General features: G+C 52.4%; 1 protein-coding gene across 2 annotated transcripts in view; it reads left to right on the top strand.

Moving 5' to 3' along the window:
• IL4R (interleukin 4 receptor) overlaps nucleotides 1-18,160 on the top strand; it is a 34,249-nt gene extending 16,089 nt beyond the window's left edge. Inside the window, exons 2-10 of one of the 2 annotated variants that reach the window (XM_060172757.1) lie at nucleotides 2,632-2,719; nucleotides 4,607-4,751; nucleotides 6,986-7,137; nucleotides 7,516-7,661; nucleotides 10,945-11,101; nucleotides 12,275-12,377; nucleotides 12,752-12,830; nucleotides 15,881-15,927; nucleotides 16,587-18,160. In XM_060172757.1, coding sequence (XP_060028740.1) covers nucleotides 2,650-2,719; nucleotides 4,607-4,751; nucleotides 6,986-7,137; nucleotides 7,516-7,661; nucleotides 10,945-11,101; nucleotides 12,275-12,377; nucleotides 12,752-12,830; nucleotides 15,881-15,927; nucleotides 16,587-17,826 — 2,139 coding nt within the window. In that variant the 5' untranslated portion in view covers nucleotides 2,632-2,649 and the 3' untranslated portion in view covers nucleotides 17,827-18,160. Of the gene's footprint in view, nucleotides 1-2,628; nucleotides 2,720-4,606; nucleotides 4,752-6,985; nucleotides 7,138-7,515; nucleotides 7,662-10,944; nucleotides 11,102-12,274; nucleotides 12,378-12,751; nucleotides 12,831-15,880; nucleotides 15,928-16,586 lie in introns of both variants that reach the window. The other variant, XM_060172758.1, reaches the window with a different exon arrangement.
• Nucleotides 18,161-22,170: the final 4,010 nt, after the last annotated feature.

Genomic DNA, 22,170 nt, shown 5'->3' with positions numbered 1-22,170 from the left:
TACCTGCTTCACTATTCATGAAGCTTTCCCCCTGCAGGTGAGGAGCGGAGGCTCAAACCCAGGTCCTCGAACATGGCGACTTGTACACTCACCCAGGTGCACCACTGCCTGGCCCTCTCTTTGATGAAATTCTTCTCTTTGTTGAGCTATGCCTTCCCCCCCCCCGGGGATCTGTGCACCCCCACTTACCTGTGCACCCTCTCCCCTAGAGGTTTGTGAGCTGGATTCTGAGTTTTAGGTCTTGGATTAATAATTTCTAAAGAGCCTCAAAAACTATAGCCTGGGAGGTGGTACAGTGGATAAAGCATTGGACTTTCAAGCAGGAGGCCTTGAGTTCAATCCTCAGTATTACCTGTGCCAGAGTGAAGCTGTAGTTCTCTCTCCTCTCTTATAAACTAAAAAAAAAAAAAAAAAAAAAGTCTTGGGGGAAAAAAAGACCCTCAAATACCATTCCTTCCCTGCTTGGATGGGTCTTTGGCCTGGCTTGAGCTATCTGGTGTCTGTGAGTCCTTCCCCCACACCCCTGTTGGGCTCGGTGCCAGCACTGAGGATCCACTGCTCCTGGCAGCTAATTTTCCCACTTGATTGGATCGTACAGAGAGAAATTGAGAAGGGGAGGGAGATTGAGAGAGGGAGAGAGAAAGATAAACACCTGCAGACCCGCTTCACTGCTCATGAAGTGGGAAGCAGGGGCTGGAACCCGTGTTCTTGGGCAGGGTGATGTCTGTGCTTAACCGGGTCCACCACAGCCCAACCCTGTCAGCAGTGATTCTTAAGGCATGCACAAGTGTTTCCGGGCTCTGTTGCCTCCTTCATCCTGGCTCTCATATCTCTCTTCATCTGGTGCTCAATGACTTTTTTTTTTCCCAGTTCCTATTTTATTTCTAACTCCCGGGGATAGTAGACAATAAGGCCCTTGAAGCTTCCTTATGCTGAGTCAGACTCTGGTTCCCTGCCTGGGCAGTTCGTGCTAGGCCTGGGCAGGCCAGCAGGCCAGCTCCTCCAGACTCACCCTGCCTCCTCCTGTTGGGTTTGGCCTGTAGTTTCGGAAAGACAGAAATCTTACAGGCCATGTGAGGGGGTTGGGCTTGGTTCACACAGATCCTCTGTCCGGCCTGGGGAAGGCTGTTTCCGGTAATCCGGCTCTGCTCAGCCCTTGACCTGGAGTGAGCCTCTCATCTTGGGAGCGATGGGAGTGGAGGGAGGGTGGCTGGCAACCATAGCCGGGTGAGAGAGGTTCAGGGCATGGTCTCTTTGAGCCTGGAAGGTGCCCCCACCCCTGAGAGGAGGCCCCTTGGAATATGTAATTTGTTTAGGTATATATATGGATGCATTTATGTTGGATAGAGGGAAAGTGAGAGAGGAGGGAAGAGACGGAGACACCTGCAACCCTGCTTCACTGCTCGTGAAGCTTCTCCCCTGCAGGCGGGAAGCAGAGGCCTGAACCCAGGTCCTTGTGCATGGCGGCATGTGAGCTCACCAGGTGCGCCATTGCCTGGCCTCCCTCTCTGATTTTCAGTCTCTGTCTCTGTCTCCTTCTTTTCTTTTGCCACCAGGGTTGGCATAGTGTCTGCACGACTCTACTCTTCCTAAAGCATTTCTTTTCCATTTTTCTTCTGATAGAAAGTGAGACACAGAAAAAAGAGGTGTAGAGAGAAAGGGGTTGGGGGAGACGTGATGGCGCACCTGGTTGAGTGCACACATCACAGTGCGCAAGGACCCAGGTTCAAGCCCCTGGTCCCCACCTGCTGAGAGAAAGCTTCGAGAGTGGTGACGCAGGGCTGCAGTGTCTCTCTGTCTCTCCCCTTCTTTCCCCCCTCCCCTCTCAATTTCTCTCTGTCTATCTGATAATAAACAAATAAATAAATAAATGAGAGGGAGAGAGAAAAAGACACCTGCAGCACTGCTCCAACACCCATAAAGCTTCCCCTTTTGCAGGTGGAAACCAGAGGCTGGAACTGGGGTCCTTCCACCTGGTGTCATGTACACTCTCTTGGTGTCCCACGGCTCAGCACCCCTGAGCATCTCTCCGGCACATACGATGACAGGGTTTGAGCCTGGGACCTCATGCTTCTAAGTCCAGAGCCCTAACTTCTGTGCTGCCTCCCATGGCACCAGCATTTAGTGAACCAGGTCAGGGAGACGAAACTGCTAGGTCTCCATTTCCAAAGTATATTTTAAAGAATTCCAAGTCTGGCTGGAGATTAATGGAGCTCGTGTGAACACACACACACACACACACACACACACACACACACACGCTGGAGATGGAAACAGAATCGGTACATGTTGGGTTACAGGAAGAAGAGGAGGTAAGTTGCTTCATTGCAGGACTTTTTCAGAACCTTGACACTTACATGTGCCTGATGAACTCCCAGAAGCCTGAGTGACTGCTCATACTCAACAAGCACTGGGATGTTTGTCCAGAAGCGTCCTTGGGGACCAGGGTTTGGCTCTCGCTCTGCACCTGAGTGTGTGTCACGCCTGTGAACAGAGCTCTGCTGACCTTGGATGGCTTTTGCTGGCAGGGGCCCAGGTTGGGGGGGGGGCATTTGTGCAAACAAGGTGACTCTGGCAATGGGGACAGGCTGGCCAGCTGCCAGCACTAACTGGGCGGCTCTGTCTCAGCAGGTGTCGTAGCGTCTCCCAATGGGGCAGCCGAGCTCCTGGCTCACACTCTCTGTGAGCTGTCTGATGCTGGTGTGGCTGGCAGGCTGTGGTAAGTCACCACCTCTCACTCATTCATCCATTCATTCACTCACTCATTCATTCATTCATGCAGCTAACACTGTTTAAGGATTGTTATTTTCTTTTCGATTTATTTATTTTGCCTCCAGGGTTATTATTGGGGCTCAGTGCCTGCACCAGGAATTCACTGCTCCTGGAGGCCATTTTTTTTTACCCTTTTGTTGCCCTTGCTGTTGTATTGTTGTTGTAGTTATTATTATTGTTGTTATTGATGTTGTCATTGTTGGATAGCACAGAGAGAAATGGAGAGAGGAGGGGAAGACAGAGAGGGGGAGAGAAAGAAAGACACCTGCAGACCTGCTTCACTGCTAGTGAAGCGACCCCCCTGCAGGTGGGGAGACGGGGGCTCAAACCCGGATCCTTACGCCCGGTCCTTGCGCTTCGCACCATGTGCACTTAACCCACTGCGCTACCGCCTGACCCCAGATTTATTTATTTTAAATATTTATTTATATCTTGGGTAGAGACAGAGAAACCAGTAGGAGAGGGGGAAGACAGAGAAGGAGAGAAAGAACATTGAGATGGTGAATTGCATCAAAAGTTGTCCCTCCAGTTAGAGGAGATGAAAGGAGCTTGATGGACCCATCAGGAGGGGAGAGGGGAGGCAGACTAGGCCTGAGGAGAGAGAAAAGGAGGGAGGGGCTGTGCCAGGGACAATTCTGGTTTCTGTCCTGTCATGTCTGAGAGGGGATCCTGAGTTTTTTTTTTTGTTGTTGTTGTTGTTTTTATTGATGTCGTTGTTGGATAGGACAGAGTGAAATGGAGAGAGGAGGGGAAGACAGAGAAGGGGAGAGAGAAAGATAGACACCTACAGACCTGCTTCACCACTTGTGAAGCTACTCCCCTGCAGGTGGGGAGCTGGGGGCTCGAACTGGGATCCTTACGCCGGTTTTTGTACTTCACGCCACCTGCGTTTAACCTGTTGTGCTACCACCGGACTTCCGGGATCCTGAGTTTTGGGGTAGAGGGGCAGTTGGGGGTCAGGAATGCATGATGAGGGTTGAGTTTGAGGTTTTTCATTAAACTATCAAAGACTTTCTTTAGCATGGTCGGTCCTTTATGCAGTGACAAAGGTACAGGTGGAGGGCCTTGTTCTTGGACCAGGTTCCAGGGAGCAAGTGGGCATGGGGTGGGGGTGGGGTTCTGCAGCTCACAGATGACTTGGCAAATCCAGTCCCCATCTAGTGGGACTCAGACTCCATCTCTACCTGATCTCTGACATTGGTAGAACCTAGCAGGAGGCAGAAGCCAGAGGGCCAGGGTGCCTAGAGTACAGAGAGGGTGGGGCATAGCTGGGGCCAGGGGTGAGCAGACAGGTAGAGCCCCTGCCCATCTCACACTGCTGGTAGACCATCACTCCCTCCTGATATAAGGTAGACCAGCACTCCCTTCTGAGATGTGGTAGACCAGCACTCCTTTCTGAGATGTGGTTGACCAGCACTCTTTTCTGAGATGTGGTTGACCAGCACTCCCTCCTGAGATAGGGTAGACCAGCACTCCCTCCTGAGATGTGGTTGACCAGCACTCCCTCCTGAGATGTGGTTGACCAGCACTCCCTCCTGAGATAAGGTAGACCATCTGGCTAAGGGCAGATGGTTGAGTTTGCACGTGATAAAGGTGCATTTGGTCTATCCCAATAAGAGACCTTGAGCCCAAGGAAGTTTTCTTCAGCTTCAGAAATCTCCCTGTGTCTCCTGACCCCAGTTGTGTGAAGATGTGCTCAGAACTCAACCTGGCACTGTGACTTCCTTGTTTCATTCTGGGGCCCTTAGGATGGGTCCTTTTTGGCTTTTCTCCCTGACTTGTCCCAGTGCCATCTGTCTCCTTTGCTCATGGCGCCCTCTCCCTGTGCCCCCAGGGAGCATCCGGGTCCTGGATGAACCCACCTGCTACAGTGATTACTACAACACTTCTGTCTGCGAGTGGAAGATGGATGTCCCCACCAACTGCAGTGCCCAGCTCCACCTGTCCTACCAGCTGAAGTTCAGCTTTGAGGAGGAGGGGTAGGTCTACTTCGAGGTTGGGCATGGGGGTGGGGGTTGGCAGTGTCCTGAGCTGGAGCTGATGGTGCTGAGTGCAGTTAGCTACAACTTGCCTGGCAGGGTGTCCCAGACGGGCCACTGCCTGTGCAGGACACAGCCAGTATGGGGACCAGGGGACAGCTCACCTGGTAGAACACACCTGCAAGGACCCAGGCTTGAGCCCCTGGCCAGGGGATGGGAATGCCATGCAAAGGGTGAGCTTCAGAAGCAGTGGAGCAGTGCTGTGGTGTCTCTTTCTGTCTCTTGCTTTCTATCTGGGGGGAAAAGGGGGGTAGGGGAGAAGAAAAGTCCTCTGGGATCAGTGGAAACATGCAGGAAACATACTAAGCCCTGGCAGATAATAATAATAATAATAATAATGGAGTCGGGTGGTATCGCAGCGGGTTAAGCGCACATGGCACAAAGCGCAAGGACTGGCATAAGGATCCCGGTTCAAGCCCCCGGCTCCCCACCTGCAGGGAAGTCGCTTCACAGGCGGTGAAGCAGGTCCACACGTTGTCTATCTTTCTCTCCCCCTCCTCTCTCCATTTCTCTCTGTCCTATCCAACAACAACATCAATAATAGCAATAACCACAACAATGATAAAGCAACCAGGGCAACAAAGGGGAAAAAACAGCCTCCAGGAGCAATGGATTCATGATGCAGACACCGAGCCCCCGCAGTAACCTTGGAGGCAAAAAAAAAAAAAAAAAAGAAGAAAGAAAAATTGTGAGAACCTCACTCATTTTTGTCTAGGGTGATTCTGTCTGGTGCCAGTTCCCCTGTTTGAAATTAAGATAGAAATTTACACTTGTATCAATACACATCCTCAACACTGATATGTCACATAGCCTCTGGAAAACTCAGATTATGAGAACTAGTGAAAATGGCAATTAACAGCTTAACATTTCTGATGCAAATAGTTGACCCTGTGGACCCCTGCCCTCTGAGAACTGTTGAACTAGGTACTGCTTGGCGGTGGGTGAGAGGGTGGGGCACAGTCTAGTGTCGAGTTGACTATGGGCCACGCAACATGGGATACCTGGTTCTAGATGTTTCTCTGGGAGAATCCCTGTTACACTGGGCATCATTATGGGTTGTATTCAGCACATGAGTAGAGACACCCAGCGTGTAACCACAAGGGCCCATGGAGCACACAGCACTCTGGAATATAGGGTACATGGGCAAAGGTGGTAGCTAGCATTGACCTAGGCCAGGAGAGTCTGTAAACCATGTGCCCAGGGGCTAAATGTGGCCCACCACTTTTTTATTTTTAATTTTTTTAATTTATAAAAAGGAAACATTGACTAAACCATAGGATAAGAGGGGTACAACTTCACACAATTCCCACCACCAGAACTCTGTATCCCATCCCCTCCCCCGATAGCTTTCCTGTTCTTTATCCCTCTGGGAGTATGAACCCAGGGTCATTGTGGGATGCAGAAGGTGGAAGGTCTGGCTTCTGTAATTGCTTCTCCGCTGAACGTGGGAACTTAAAAAAATTTTTTTTAACATTTATTCCCTTTTTGTTACCCTAGTTGTTTTATTGTTGTAGTTATTGTTGTTGTTATTGATGTCGTTGTTATTAGATAGGACAGAGAGAAATGGAGAGAGGAGGGGAAGACAGAGAAGGGGAGAGAAAGATAGACACCTGCAGACCTGCTTCTCCCCTGCAGGTGGGGAGCTGGGGGTCAAACCGGGATCCTTATGCTGGCACTTGCGCTTAACCCACTGCGCTACCGCCGACTCCCGGTGGGAACTTGTTTTTATAAATAAAGTTGTATTGGCACACAGGCACATTTCATTCTGTCCCTGTCCTTGACTGTTTTTGTGCTGTGTCAGCACACCTGCACTGTTGGCAAAGAAATGGTGAGACTCTCAAAGCCCCGAAAGTTTGCTGTCGAGCACTTTGCAGAAGATATTTGACCTATTCTGTGAGGTGTGGTCAGGATTAATATGTCACAGGGGATGGCCTGGTGGCCATGCCACAGCTCATGAACCAGAGACACGCTCCCTCAGTGCCGCAGCCCTTCCCTTCCCTTGGCTCTCGGGATGGCAGGGACGATGACAGTCCCAGGGCCACCCCACCCTGGCCAGTCGGCTCCCTCACATCTGCCCCTGGATGCAGGGCGATGGACTGGGAGTCCAGGAGGATGTGTGGTTCCGAAGACAAGTGCACGTGCCAGTCTCACACAGCCTCTGTGTCATCGTGCAGGAACCACACGTGTGTGCCTGAGAACCAAGCTGGCACGTGGTGCAGGTGCATCATGCCCATGGACATCATCGTGGCGGGGGATACCTACCAGCTGGACCTGTGGGCTGGGGAGCAGCTGCTGTGGAATGGCTCCTTCAGGCCCTCCCAGCATGGTCAGTGGGCCCGGGGGCGGGGCTGTGGGAGTGGGGGTGGGACCAGAGCTCCAGAGGGCGGAGACATGGGCGTGGCTAGGGGTGGGCTCACTACACTGGGGGCGTTCTAGGGGCGGGCTCATGTGCTGGGGGGCGTGGCTAGGGGGCGGGCTCATGGCGCTGGGGGTGGGTCCATGGCTGGGGGTTGGGTTAGGGGCGGGGCTCCAGGACCTGGGCCACTTGGGTGAAGGTTATAATCCCAGTTCCACCTGGGTGGGAACTCCCATCCATGGGCTCTCATCTGTGGGGGTGACTGCGACCTCCACACTCCGTGGTCTGAGGTGGGGAGTCCCCATGTCCAGACGAGCCCTTCACCCCATCTGTCCTTTGTCTCCACAGTGAAGCCCAAGGCCCCCATAAACCTCGGGGTTCACAAAGTCACCAACATGTGGGTGCTGACATGGAACACCTCTTACAACGCTGAGGACTATCTGAACGAGCTGCTCTATCTGGTCAATGTCTCCAAAGTGGATGACCCTGCGGATGTGAGTGGGCGCAGCCCCTCCCTGACACCTCTCAGGACCTTCTGCCATCTCTCAGGACCCTCTGTCAGCCACCAGGACCCACTGTCACCTCCTGGGACCCTCTGCCACCTCTTGAGGCCTTCTGTCACCTCTTGGGACCCTGTCACCTCTTGAGACCCTCTGTCATCTCTTGGGACCTTCCGTCACTTCTTGGGACCCTCGGTCACCTCTTGGGACCCTCTGTCACCTCTTGGGACCCTCTATCACCTCCTGAGGCCCTCTGCCACTTCTCAGGCCCTTGTCATCTTTTGGGACCCTCTTACCTCTTGGGACCTTGACACCTCTCAGTACCTTCTGTCACCTCCTGAGACCTTGGGAGGTAGCACAGTGGGTGAAGCACTGGTCTCCTAAGCTTGATCCCCTGCAGCACATGAACCAGAGTCATGCTTTGCTTCTCTCTCTCTTCTCCTTATAATAAGAAATAGAATTTATTCATTTATCATTATTACATACAGAGCAGAGCAGACTGACAGGAACCGTTCAGTAAACACTAGCAGAGGCTGCCCACACAGCCCGGGGAGGACCTGAGCTCAGCCAGGGGAAGGGCTTGCTCTGCATCCTGACTTCCAGCTCTGTAAGTGTCCACGACTGCCCAGTTAGAAATGGAGGTGGAGGGGCTGGGCAGTGGTGCACCGGGTTAAGTGCACATAGTACAAAGCGCAAGGATACAGGTTCAAGCTACCGGTCCCCCATGTGCGGGGGGGGGGGGGGTCACTTCACAAGTCATGAGTGGTGAAGCAGGCTTGCAGGTGTCTCTGATCTCTTTCTGACCTATCTCCCCCTTCCTTTATCTTTAATTCTATCAAAAAGGAAAAAAGGTTGCTGGGAACAGTGAATTCTTCATGCCATCACAATGCCTCAGCCATAACACTGGTGGCAACAACAAATAAATAAATAAGCAGAAAATAATTAGATAGAAAAAAAAGGAAGGAAGGAAGAGAAGGAATGGTGGGAGGAGCTGGGATATTGGAACTGAGCCCCCCCTCCCGGGTGATTCTCTTTGGGTGACCTCCAGAACACCTGGCCTCTTGTTAGCAAACACCAACCAACCGCAAGTAGTTCCTCAGAAGCCCTGGTCCTCTACCTCCCCCCCATGTCTCTCTCTGCTTTGGAATCAGCATTTCCCAATTTCCTGCTCTCCACTGGCTCTCTGTCCAAATGCACTGGCAGCCAGAGGCAGCTGTGGCCTCCTGCTTTTGGGTTTTTGGAAAAGAGAAGCAACCTCCCTCCCCATCCTGGCCTCCCCCAGCCCCTTCCTGGCTCTGCTGGACCCCTCCTGTGGCCCCCAGTTCCTGCAGGAACCCTGAGGGGTTGTTACATAACACCAGGCAGATGGGCATAGCTATGGAGAACCAGAGTCTGGGGAGGAGGGAAAGCCACTGGGGGTGCCCCGCCCCCATCCCGGGCCAGGATTCTCATGCTGACTCGTTCTCAGAATCCATCTTGAACGCAGAATTTATTTGGGTTTGTTGTTGTTATCATCTGGGTGGGAGTGGCACTATCCCAGACTGACTGTGAGAGAGAGAGAGAAAGACCATAGCACAGGGGCTTTCTCCAGGGCGGTGGGGGCGGGATCAGACCTGGGGGAGGGGTGCCATGGCAGGGCTGTGTACTACCAGGCGAGCAATTTCCAATTCAGAGAGACGTCACAGCACCCACCCACCTCCTCCACTGTCATAGCATCTCCCACTCCGTGCTGGGCTTGAGCCCGGGTGGCCAGCACCTGTTGGGCACTACGCCAGCTGCCCCCTGTTCCATGCCGCATTGCTTGATGCTGTGGTCTATTTACATCATTATTGTTTTGCCTGAGACCTGCTCTGCCTGCAGGGTATGGTTTAATCCCACTGGTTAGAACCTTCGCAACAGCTGCTAGGGAAGCTTGCTACCTTCCTGCTCTTTTCTCCACCCCCTCTCCTAGCCATTTCCTTTTCCCACTTGCCACTTCCGGTTTCTAAGATATAAAGGCTAGCCTGGCAAGCACTCACCCAGGGAGCTTCTCCCTCTCCTGCCCTGTCTCTTCCCTCTTTCAGTTAATGGCAGAGCTTGGAAGTTCCTCCCCAGTGAGTGGTGGGTGGGGCCGGTCCGTGATTCTCTAGTAGCTCAGTTGAGTTTGGCATTGGCTAAAGGAGAAGAGAGAAGGACGGGGTGGCCCGGATCTGAGCATCAAGAGGTCAGGCTGTGTCCTTGGTGCTGGTCTGGGTTTATCATATCGGGCATCTCCCTGAGTTTGGCCTTTTGTTCTCTTTAATTTCGATGTTCCGTAGATATCTGTTCTTGAGAAAGAGACAGCACACGTGAGCACTAGGCAGTGGTGCATCTGGCTGAGCCACATACATTACCATGTGCAAGGTCCCAGGTTCAAGCCCCTGGTCTCCACCTGCAGAGGGGGAAACTTCACCAGTGGTGAAGCAGGGCTGCAGGTGTCTCTCTGTCTCTCTCCCACTGTCCCTTTCTTTCCCCTCTTAATTTCTCTCTGTCTCTCGCCAATAAATAAATATTAGGAGACATTTAGAGAAAGAGAGAATCAAAGCCTCACTTTTTTTTTTTTTTTTTTTGCCTCCAGGGGCATCACTGGGGCTTGGTGCTGACACTATGAATCCGCTGTTCCTGGTGGCCATTCCCCCCCTCCCATTTTATTAGATAGGACAGAGAGAAATTGAGAGAGGAGGAGGAGAGAGAAAGAGAGACACCAGGGCCAGGCTAAGTGCAGCGACCCACACAAGGATCTCTGTTCAACCCCCTGGCTTCCCACCTGAAGGGGGTTGCTTCACAAACAGTGAAGCAGGTCAGCAGGTGTCTATGTCTTCCTCCCTTTCTATCTCCCTCTCCTCTCAAATTTCTCTTTGTCTCTATCCAGTAGAAAGAAAGAAAGAAAGGAAGAAAGAAAGAAAGAAAAGAAAGAAAGATGGCTGCTAGGAGCAGTTGATTCATAATGCCAGCACCGAACCCCAGTGATAACCCTGGAGATGAGAGAGACAGAGAGAGAGGGAGAGAGAGAGACCTGCAGATCTGCTTCACCACTTGTGAAGTGTACCCCCAGAAGGTGGGGAGTCAGGAGCTTGAAACAGGATCCTTGTGTGGGTTCTTGTGCTTAGCACTATGTGCGCTTAACCAGGTGTGCCACTGCCCAGCCGCCTCCCAGGATCCTTTGCACTGAAGGATCCGCTCAGGGACCACAGCCAGTGCAGGAGCTGGGACTTCTTTCCCCTGCCTCCACACCCTGACACTTGCCTTCCTCTCCCAGTTCAAGATCTATAACATCACCTACAACGAGATGATCCTGCAGATTGCAGGCTCCACCCTACAGTCTGAGGCCTGGTACAGTGCCCGGGTGAAGGCTTTGGCTCAGGGCTACAGTGGTACGTGGAGTGACTGGAGCGCCAGCATCCGGTGGAAGAACTGTGAGTATTTGTCCCGAGTCCCAGGCAGATGGAATCACTGCTTCCCACCTTTATCCTGTGAGCAGAGGCAGCCTTCCCCCCTCCCTGGCCAAGCACCTGGGTTTCCACGCCATAACTCGCCTCCAGCTGCCAGGAACGGAGTGACCAACTGGTCAACTGGCCTGGGCTGCAGGACAAGTTAAGTCCACAAATCACGGGGATTAGTCGTGTAGTGGTGGTGGTGGTGGGAAGAGGCGGTGATGCACCTGGTTAAGCACTCACAGTATGAAGCGCAAGGACCCACACAAAGATCCTGGCTCAAGCCTTCAGCTCCCCACTTGCAGGGGAGTCACTTCACAGGCGGTGAAGCAGGTCTGCAGGTGTCTATGTTTCCTCCTCCTCTGTCTTCCCCTCCCCTCTCGATTTCTCTCTGTCCTATCCAATTAAAAAAATGGAGAAAATGGCCTCTAGGAGCAGTGGATTCATAGTGCTGGAGCCTCAACGATAACCTTGGAGGAAAAAAGAAAACAAACAGTGATGTATAAATCACTTCCTTGCATGCCTGAGGTCCCAGGTTCAATCCCCACCACCACATATAACCAGAGAGAAAGGTCTCGTAAGATAATTAAATCCTGGGAGTCAAGAGGTAGCGCAGCGGGCTAAGCGTACATGGTGCAAAGCACAAGGACCAGCGTAAGGATCCCAGTTCGGGCCACCAGCTCCCCACCTGCAGGGGGGCCGCTTTGGTGAAGCAGGTCTGCAGGTGTCTATCTTTCTCTCCCCCTCTCTGTCTTCCCCTCCTCTCTCCATTTCTCTCTGTCCTGTCCAACAACGACGATAGCAATAACAACAACAATAATAACTACAAAAACAATAAATCCACAAGGGCAACAAAAGGGAATACATAAATAAATCTTTTTTAAAAAATAATTAAATCCTAAAGAAAATAGTATAGCAGGCTGCGGAGACAGTATAATGTTTCTGCAAAAAAAAAAAAAAAAAAAAAAAACCTCTCTTGCCTGAGGCTTTGAAGTCTCAGGTTCAACCCCCAGCACCACCATCAGCCAGAGCTAAGCTAATAATAATTATTATTATCATCATCCTTAATAATAATTAAGGATGATGATAATAATTAAAATTTTTAAAAAGAAAGTAGCACAGAGGGCCAGCTCACCATGTCCCTACTGATTGCAGACTTCCATGGGCAGCGCATAGAGGAAAGAGTAGAGATAGGAGTGGTCCTGTCCTGCCTGTTCATCATGGTCATCTGTGTGTCCTGCTACTGCAGCATCATCAAGTGAGTCCTGGCTCGGGCTGCTTTGTCACATGCATGACCCAGGTCCCAGCCTAGAACCCCACCGCACCAGGAGAAGCTCCACTTCTGGAGTGTCTTTCCTTCTCTCCCTCCGGATTCCCTAGGGCTTGCTCCCATGGGGCAGAGGGATGGTGGTTAGGAGAGGGCCTGTTCTGAGCAGCAGAATGTCTGTCCTTCTCACAACTTCGGTCTCTTCCTCTGCAGAATGGGGATGTCGGGGTTGGGTGGGGGGAAGAGGCATCCCAAGCCCCATCCCATGCAGTCTCCTGCCCCTGGTGACTGCTATGAACTCTGCCCCTTTTTCCAGGGTGAGTACTGACCCGTGTTTTGAGAAAACCACACTGTCTCCTTTCCAGGCTTAAGAAAGAGTGGTGGGACCAGATCCCCAACCCGGCCCGCAGTCCCCTCATGGCCATCATCATCCAAGACTCGCAGGTAGGGCCAGGCTGGGGGGATGGGGTGGCCGGGGGTGGGGAGGGGTCCTGGATGGAGGGGGAGGGTGGGCAGAAGCTGTGTCTGGGGCTAGAGCTCCTGGGAACTCACTTGGGACGTCCGGGAAAGTCTTGACCTGTTTCTGTAGCAGCAGCCAGATGTGATCCAGAGGGACCCAGAAGTTTCCACAACCTTTGGCCTTTCCCGGCTGGGCCTGGGCTCCCTCAAGTTTCCCCCCCACAAGCCTTGCATGTGGAATTCTTGGAAACCCCCCTGATTTCTTGATGCCTAGACCTTGCTATTGAAGGCCCCTGAATCAGAATGCCAGTTACTTCTTGACACACGTTTATTTAAAATGTCTTTGTTCTTAATTGGATAGAGACAACCAGAAATCAGGAGGGAAGGGGGAGGTAGAGGAGAGAAACAGAGACACCTGCAGCCCTGCTTCACCACTCGCAAAGCTTTCCCCATGCAGGTGGGGACTGGGGCTCAAACCCAGGTCCTTGCTCACTGTAACACATGTGCTCAACCAGGTGCGCCACCACCTGGCCCCCTTGACACAAGTTTCTTTTCTTTTTTTTTTTTAATTTATTTACTTATTTCCTTTTGTTGCCCTTGTTGTTTTATTGTTGTAGTTATTGTTATTGATGTTGTCTTTGTTGGATAGGACAGAGAGAAATGGAGAGAGGAGGGGAAGACAGAGAGGGGGAGAGAAAGACAGACACCTGCAGACCTGCTTCACCGTCTGTGAAGCGACTCCTTTGTAGGTGGGGAGCTGGCAGCTCGAACCGGGATCCTTATGCTGGTCCTTGCTTTGCACCACATGTGCTTAACCCACTGTGCTACCGCCTGACTCCCACAAGTTTATTTTCTGATATACTGTGCCCTCGGAAACTGAAGAGCTGTAGGTATCAAACAAAAGGAACACAGGCCACCTGAGGTCACTCACGTTCCCCCTCTTGTTACAGCACCTGTCCTCTCATGGGTGTCTGGTGGGTGTCACAAGTTTCAAAGCGGTTAACAGCCACCCCCTCACCCCAAAAGCAAAGAGGTCTAAAGCTGCAGATGTGTTAAACAAACGTTACCTCACAGACAGGGAACACATGCTGAGGGCGTGACTGTGCCTGCCGCGTAGCCAGTGGGAGGGCTCTGGGGGTCTAGCATGAACGGGTACAATCTGCATCTTCCCTGCAACATTGCTTCGATGTTGTTCCTCCTTTCACGCTCTCACTTCGTGAATAAATATCGCGAGAGCTGTCTGTTCAGGGCCACGCTCAGGAAACGTAACCAGCGTGTCCACATTTATCAATAACTGTCTTTTTTTTTTTTCCAATCCTGAGACACATTGGAAGCCAGGATCCCAGCGGCATCCATATATGATGCTGGGGATCGAACCTGGGGCCTCGTGCTTGACAGCCCAATGCCTTGTCCACTGCGCCAACTCCTGGCCTGCCCCGCTAGATGCTAGTGTCAAAGCACATCATGCAGCCAGGCCAGACTCAAGGGGCAGGAGGCGCTTTGGGGCACGGGTGGCCATGCAGCCTCGTCGTCTGGGGCCACCTCGAGAGTGGCCAGGGCATCGCGATTCAAAAAAACAGGCACAGCTGCTCACATGATTGGATTCCCAGCCAGGTGGGGAGATGAGAGACGTGGATGCTTTCAAGCAGGAAGGAGTGTTTATTATGCCAGTGGACCCAGCCCACTGGTATCTAAAGAAACTGGGCTATGGTTCAGGAGATGGAGCAGTGGATAAAGCATTGGACTCTCAAGCATGAAGTCCTGAAGTTCAATCCCCGGCAGCACATGTGCCACAGAGTGACGTCTGGTTCTTTTTCTCTCTCTCTCTCCTATATTTCTCATTAATAAATAAATTTAATCTTTAAAAAAAAAAAAAGAAGAAAGCAAAAAAGAAAGGAACTGGGCCACGAATACTGTGAATTTGCTTTTTAAAGTTCTCTTTTTCTTTTCTTTTATATTTATTTATTCCCTTTTGTTGCCCTTGTTGTTTTATTGTTGTAGTTATCATTGTCATTGTCGTTGGATAGGACAGAGAGAAATGGAGAGAGGAGGGGAAGACAGAGAGGGGGAGAGAAAGACAGACACCTGCAGACCTGCTTCACCGCCTGTGAAGCGACCCCCTGCAGGTGGGGAGCCGGGAGCTCTTTTTTCTTTTTTTTTTAAAGATTTTATTTATTTATTAATGAGAAAGATAGGGGAGGGAGGGAGGGAGAGAGAGAGATTGAACCAGACATCACTCTGGTACATGTGCTGCCAGAGATTGAACTCAGGACCCCTCATGCTTGAGAATCTAGTGCCTTAGCCACTGTGCCACCTCCTGGACCACAAAGTTCTTTTTTTCTATAGTGAGTCATAGCAACAAGCTTAAAAGGTGAATTTTTGTCTATGTGAAGAGAGTACACTTTGTCTTGCTTATCCATGGGGTTTGCTAGCAGAAGCTTCTTAGCAGGTGGGGGAGGAGAAGATTCAGGGGCAGCTGGCCCAGGTCAAGTTGATGGCTTAGAGGAGAGTGGGGTGGGGGGTGGCTGTTTCCAGCTACCACTGCTGCTTTTTGCCTCCAGGGTTATGCCTCCAGGGTTATTGCTGGGGCTCGGTGCCTACACTACAAATCCACTGCTCCTGGAGGCCATTTTCTCCGTTTTTGTTGTTGCTGTTAGTTCTGTTGTTATCCTCAAAGAGAATTGGAGAGGGGAAGACAGAGAGGAAGATAAGACACCTGCAGATCTGATTCACCACATGTGAGGTGACACCCCTGCAGGTGGGGAGCCGGGGGCTCAAACTGGGATCCTTGTGCCTGGTCTTCTGCACTATGTGAACTTACCCTGGTGCAGCACTGCCAGATCCCCAGCTGCTGCTGCTTTCCAGCTGGAGAAATTAACCCTCAGCCTCTCTCTTAAGAAGTTAACCCTTAGGTTGCATCACTCAGGCCTGTGGGATGCCCAGGCTCCTATGTTTTCCAGCCCAAACACAAAAAAAACACAGCTGGCAGGCCATTCCACTACATCTCACTGGCCCCCTCTCTCTTTCTGTTCTAGGTGACCCTGTGGAAATGCCCCCGAACTCAGGAGACAGCCAAACCCCCGTAAGTCTTACATGTAGCTCCCAGCTCTTGTCGATCCAAAAATAGATGGTGCTGGGTTGGTGTTGTGGTGCTGGTGGTGGTGGTGGTGGTGGGGGGGGTGACAGGAGGCTGTGGTCTCACTCTCTTCCTCCTCATCTGCCCTCTCCTTCATACTGTCCCGGGACTTCAGGCTTGGAGGGCGGGCAGGACGGACAGTGTGTGGGAAAGACTGGCTGTTGGAACCTCCAGGGATGTCCCATCTGTGCAAGGGTAGTCTGGCTGGTCACCACATCCATTACAAGGCTGACATGCTCTCTGATCAACAGACGAAGCTCATATTAAGTGTCAGCTCTTAAAAAAAAATCCCCAAATAAGACAAGATCCTGGGTGGAGGGTAGATAGCACAATGGTTATGCAAACAGCCTCTCATGCCTGAGGCTCCAAAGTCCCAGGTTCAAGCTCCCCCGCACCACTATAAGCTAGAGCTGAATAGTGCTCTGGTTAAAAAAAAAAAAAAAGACAAGATTCTTCCTCTCAAAAGCTCCCTATCTAGTGCTCCAGAGGGACCTACAGAATGGAGCAGGGTGCCTGCGGGGTGACCCACAGCAGGGCTTTGGAGAGTGGGTAGGAATTTGTCAAGGGGACAGACTGAGCCCCGGTCCGCCTCGCTGTGTTCGCAGACACTGGAAGACGTGCCTCGCCAAGCTGCTGCCCTGCCTCTTGGAGCACCCCCAGGAACCGGGGGAGGATCCCCTCAAGGCAGCCCCGGATGGAGCCTGGAGAGGTGGCGGGGGACGGGAGCGGCACCCCCTGGAGGTCAGCAGGATGGTGCTGAGGCCCGAGAGCATCTGCGTGGAGCCAGTGAAGCTGCAGGAGGTGCCGCGGCTGGAGCAGAAGCAGGAGGAGGAGGAGCAGGAGGAGGAGGATTGGGAGCACGAGGAGAGGCCCAGCCTGTGCCCCGAGCCCAGCAAGGGCGGCTTCCCGGGCAGCAGGGAGGACATCGCAGCCCGGCTGGCGGGGAGCCTGTTCCTGGACCTCCTCGGGGCGGGCGACCATGGGGACCTCGCAGTGCCTGGTCCTCCTCCACCCCCGGGGAGCCAGCCCTCGAACCCAGAGCTGGAGCCCTGGACCACAGGGCCCCAGCACCCCGCTGTGGTCACGGACAATCCCGCCTACCGCAGCTTCACCCACTCCCTGAGCCCGGACCTCCAGCCGGCCGAGGGCCCCGGGGAGGGTCACCCCGACGTGCTCCCCGACGTGCACCCCGACGTGCACCCCGACGTGCACCCCGACATGCACCTTGCACCCCAGCTGCAGCCCGAGCCGGAGACCTGGGAGGCACTGCTGCGCCTGCAGGTCCTGCAACACAGAGGGGCCCCGGGAGGCACCGGGGCCACCGGCTACAAAGCCCTCCCCGGCCTGCTGGCCTGCAGCGCCGCCTGCTGGGGAGACCCCGGGGTGCAGGCCAGCGGGGGTGGGGGCTACCGGCCCTTCCAGAGCTTGGCTCCTGGGGACCCCGGCACCCCCAGCTCGCCCCGCCTGGCCCCCCTGTTCACATTCGGACTGGACACAGAGCCCCCCGAAGGTGCTCGGGTGAAGCCCCCGCCGCCCCCCGAGGCGCCCCCCGAGGAACTGGGCAGCGGCGTGGTGTACTCGGCACTCACCTGTCACCTGTGCGGCCACCTGAAGCAGCGCCACGGCCAGGACGACACCCCCGCAGCCGTGCCCTGCTGCGGCTGCTGCTGTGGGGACACAGCCACCCCCCTGGGCAGCCCCCCAAAGGCTCACCTCGCATCCATCTGCCCACCACCCTTGGGCGGCCCCCAGGAGGGGAAGCTGCCTGCCCCCTGCTTGAGCCAGACCCCCACAGGGGTGGCCGCCATGCTGTCCCCAGGGCCCCACAGCACGACTGTGTCCTAGGTGCTCCTATAGATTTCTGGCTGTGAGACAACCACCGCCTCCAGGGAGGCCTCTGAGCCTGCAGCTTCCCAGAAACTCCCGTTAAGGAAACTGGTGGGAAATTCCTGGCTTTCCGAAGTGAAAGACAGTCACTGCCCGGAGCTGCACGCCCACTGGACAGCACATCAGGCTGTGGACACGCTCTGGGCTGTGAGGGGTGTGGAGGGGGGCTGCTCTGTCATGTGGGGTTACCCATCAGGCAGCAGTTGGCTGTCAGGGTCCTACTCAGCTGCAGGACTGTTACACTTGAGGACCTCCAGATTAAACACGTTTCCGAGTCTGTAAACCAATCAAAGACCCTTTGTCACTTTGTCCTGCCTTTTCCTGCCCTTGCAAGTCCTCCAGGCCTGGGTAGCTGGGGTCTGAGAGGTTAGGTGGTTGCTGTGAGCTGGGGCTCCCCAAGATAGGGTTAAGTGCACCCTGTGAACACAGAGGCCACCCCAGGACAGCTTGTGTGTGGAGGGAGGGCCGTGGGAGTAGACAGGACAGGCAAGGAAAGAAAAGGATGTTGGGGGGGCTTACAGAGCCATGGGGGGGGGGTCCCTGCAGAGATGGGGTGTGGAGCTGACAGTGGAATCCTGCTGGAAGGGGTCTTCTGGAGTGGTATCCTGGTGGAGCACACATTACCATTGGAAAAGACCAGGGTTCAAGCCCCAGCTCCCCACCTCCTCACCTGCAGGGGAGACACTTCAGAGACAGTGAAGCAGGTCCCTACGGGTGTCTCTCTCCCTCCTTTTTTTTAACTTAAAAATATTTTTTAAGGCTTTTTCTTTAATTTTTTAATTATACTTATTTATTTTTCCCTTTTGTTGCCCCTGTTTTTATTATTGCTGTTGTTATTGATGTTGTCGTTGTTGGATAGGACAGAGAGAAATGGAGAGAGGAGGGGAAGACAGAGGGGGGGAGAGAAAGATGGACACCTGCAGACCTGCTTCACCGCCTATGAAGTGTCTCCCGTGCAGGTGGGGAGCCGGGGGCTCGAACTGGGATCCTTAACGCCGGTCCTTGAGCTTTGCGCCACGTGCGCTTGACCCGCTGCGCTACCGCCTGACTCCCCCCCAAAAAATAATTTTTATCAACACCAGAGAAAGATGGGATGCTTGGGATCACTCTTCAAACCTCAAGACTCTGGCTGCTGCAGCCCCGACACGCTGTTCCTTGTCTTGGCTTGGCTCCTCTTGATTCTCCTCTATATTGCTGATCACATCCTAGCGGCAGCTGCGGACAGCTGGTGACAGATCTTTCGAAAAAGCAAAACTCCAGCAACTGGTCTCTTTCACAATCTTCAGTATCCGACACTGCCAGGAGACCTGCTGAATAAGCAAAACTTTGGTATACTCATTCTAACCGGAACTGGTGAGAATTCAAGGGAAAGGCGTCACAGCCCGTGTTCTGATACAGGAAGGTGGAGTGACAGCTACAGGCTGCCAGTCTCTCCAGGTTACTCACGCAGTTGGCCATCCCGTGGCTACGACCAGCCTGTAATGACCTTAGAAACATACTGTCTTTCTTCCTCTTTACCTCCCCTCCCCTCTCAATTTCTCTCGGTCCTATCAAATATAAGAAATAAGGGGATGGAGAAGCAATTACAGAAGCCAGACCTTCCACCTTCTGCAGCCCACAATGACCCTGGGTCCATGCTCCCAGAGGGTTAAAGAATAGGAAAGCTATCAGGGGAGGGGATGGGATACGGAGTTCTGGTGGTGGGAACTGTGTGGAGTTGTACCCCTCTTATCCTATGATTTCGTTAATGTCTCCTTTTTTTTTTAATTTTTTTTTATTTAAGAAAGGATTACTTAACAAAACCATAGGGTAGGAGGGGTACAACTCCACACAATTCCCACCACCCAATCTCCATATCCCACCCCCTCCCCTGATAGCTTTCCCATTCTCTATCCCTCTGGGAGCATGGACCCAGGGTCATTGAGGGTTGCAGAAGGTGGAAGGTCTGGCTTCTGTAATTGCTTCCCCGCTGAACATGAGCGTTGACTGGCCGGTCCATACTCCCAGTCTGCCTCTCTCTTTCCCTAGTAGGGTGGGTCTCTGGGGAAGCTGAGCTCCAGGACACATTGGTGGGGTCTTCAATCCAGGGAAGCCTGGCCAGCATCCTGATGGCATCTGGAACCTGGTGATTGAAAAGAGAGTTAACATACAAAGCCAAACAAATTGTTGAGCAATGTCTCCTTTTTTAAATAAATAAAAAAAGTTAAAAAAAAAAAAAAGAAATAAGGGGAGGGGGCCGGGCGGTAGCACAGTGGGTTAAATGCACATGGCGCAAAGCCTAAGGACTAGAGTAAGGATCCCTGTTCAAGCCCCCGGCTCCCCACCTGCAGGGGGTCATTTCACAAGTAGTGAAGCAGCTGTCTGTCTTTCTCTCCCCCTCTGTCTTCCTCTCCTCTCTCGATTTCTCTCTGTCCTATACAACAACAACAGCAATGACAATAATAATAACAACAGTGATAAACTACAAGGGCAACAAAAGGGAAAAAATAGCCTCCAGGAGCAGTGGATTCATAGTGCAGGCACTGAGCCCCAGTGATAACCCTGGAAGCAAAAAAAAAAAAAAAAGAATGTTTCACTATATCTGTTCCACTCTTTAAAAAAAAAAAGGAGTTGGGCAGTAGCACAGCGCGTTAAGCACACGTGGCACAAATGGCAAGGACCAGCATAAGGATCCCGGTTCAAGCCCCCGGCTCCCTATCTGCAGGGGGGTTGCTTCACAGGCGGTGAAGCAGGTCTGCAGGTGTCTGTCTTTCTCTCCCCTCTCTCTGTCTTCCCCTCCTCTCTCCGTTTCTCTCTGTCCTATCCAACATCAACGATAACAATAACGACAACAAGGGCAACAGAATGGGGAGAAAAGTGGCTTCCAGGAGCAGTGGATTCGTAGTGTAGGCACTGAGCCCTAGCAATAACCCTGGAGGCAAAATAAATAAATAAATAAGGAAAAAAAAAAAAAAAGCACAGGCCACCAGGAGCACTGTATTTGTTGTCCAGGCACCAAGCCCCAGCAATAACCCTGGTGGGGAAAAAAACAGTGCCTCCTTTATGAACCCCAACTTGCCCCTTTAAAAGCCACTGATGTCACCTGAACTAGCCCTCCAGACTTGGTGTCTTTGTTATAAAACAAAATTATAATAACTTCCCTCAGCACCAAGCAGTATGCCTAAAGTTTCAGGCCCAGCAGGCGGGTTCCGCCTTCCTCAGGCTCTGCTTCCTCCTCTCTGCCCTGACCTGAACTGCTCACCGCCCACCCCAGCCCAGGACTCCCTGGCTTCTGCGGTTGGCTTTGCTGCTGCCGTCTCTCGTCTCTCACTGTCTCTTTCATCTTTCTGCCTGGGTCCTTCTCTCACCCTACTGAGCCAACTACCACAGCCTGTGTTAGCCCCATGCCAGCCCGTGTGCCAACACTTATGTATGTGTGGGTGTGGCTGTTTCGTTGCCATGTGGGTGGATTCCATCCATTCCCCACCCCCCGCCCATTTTTTATTTTGTATTTAATATCGGGTTACAAGATGACAAAGTTTTAGTCCACACTGTACCCACCACTAAAGGTTGGTGTCCCCACGCTCCCACCTCCTAAAGAGAACCACCAAAGTTCTCAAAGTCTTAGAAACAGTTTTGCTTGCTTGATTTTTTTTTTGTGTGTGTGTGTGTTTTTCTTTTTTAGTGCAACCAATCCAATTTAAAGACTCACTTCCTCTGTCACACTAGTCAGATTTGAAGTGGCCACTGGACTGGACAGCAAGGGGACCTTCCTGTCCGAGTAGAACTTGCCAGAAACTCCTTTGACTTGCTGTAAAAAAAATCCCTTTGTAAGAGGCTTCTCAGAACCCGTGTTCTCACTTCCTCACTTATCTCCTGGATCTGCATCTTTTCTTTTTTAAATTTCATTTATTTGTTACTGGATAGAAACAGAGAAGTTGAGAGGGGAGGGGTACATAGAGAGGGAGAGAGACACCAGAAAAAAAAAAAAAAGCATGAAGCTTTCCCCCTTCAGATGGAGACCAAGGGCTTGAACCTAGGACCTTGAGCACTGTAATGTGTGTGCTTAACCAGGTACACCACCACCTGGCCCCTCTGGGTCCCTTTCTTGCACCTGTAAAATCAAACCTCAGTAGCCCGGGATGAGGCATTGGACTCTCGCGGTGAAGTAGGTCTGCAGGTGTTATCTTTCTCTCCCCTTTTCTGTCTTCCCCTCCTCTCTCCATTTCTCTCTGTCTTATCCAACAACGAACAACATCAACAATAACAATAATAACCACAACAAGCCTACAACAAGGGCAACAAAAAGGAGGAAAAAAAAAC

This window comes from Erinaceus europaeus, chromosome 15 (assembly GCF_950295315.1).
Source record: "Erinaceus europaeus chromosome 15, mEriEur2.1, whole genome shotgun sequence".
Classification (NCBI taxonomy): domain Eukaryota; kingdom Metazoa; phylum Chordata; class Mammalia; order Eulipotyphla; family Erinaceidae; genus Erinaceus; species Erinaceus europaeus.
Note: the sequence above shows the minus strand (reverse complement) of the source record. Positions and strands in the feature narration are given on the sequence as shown.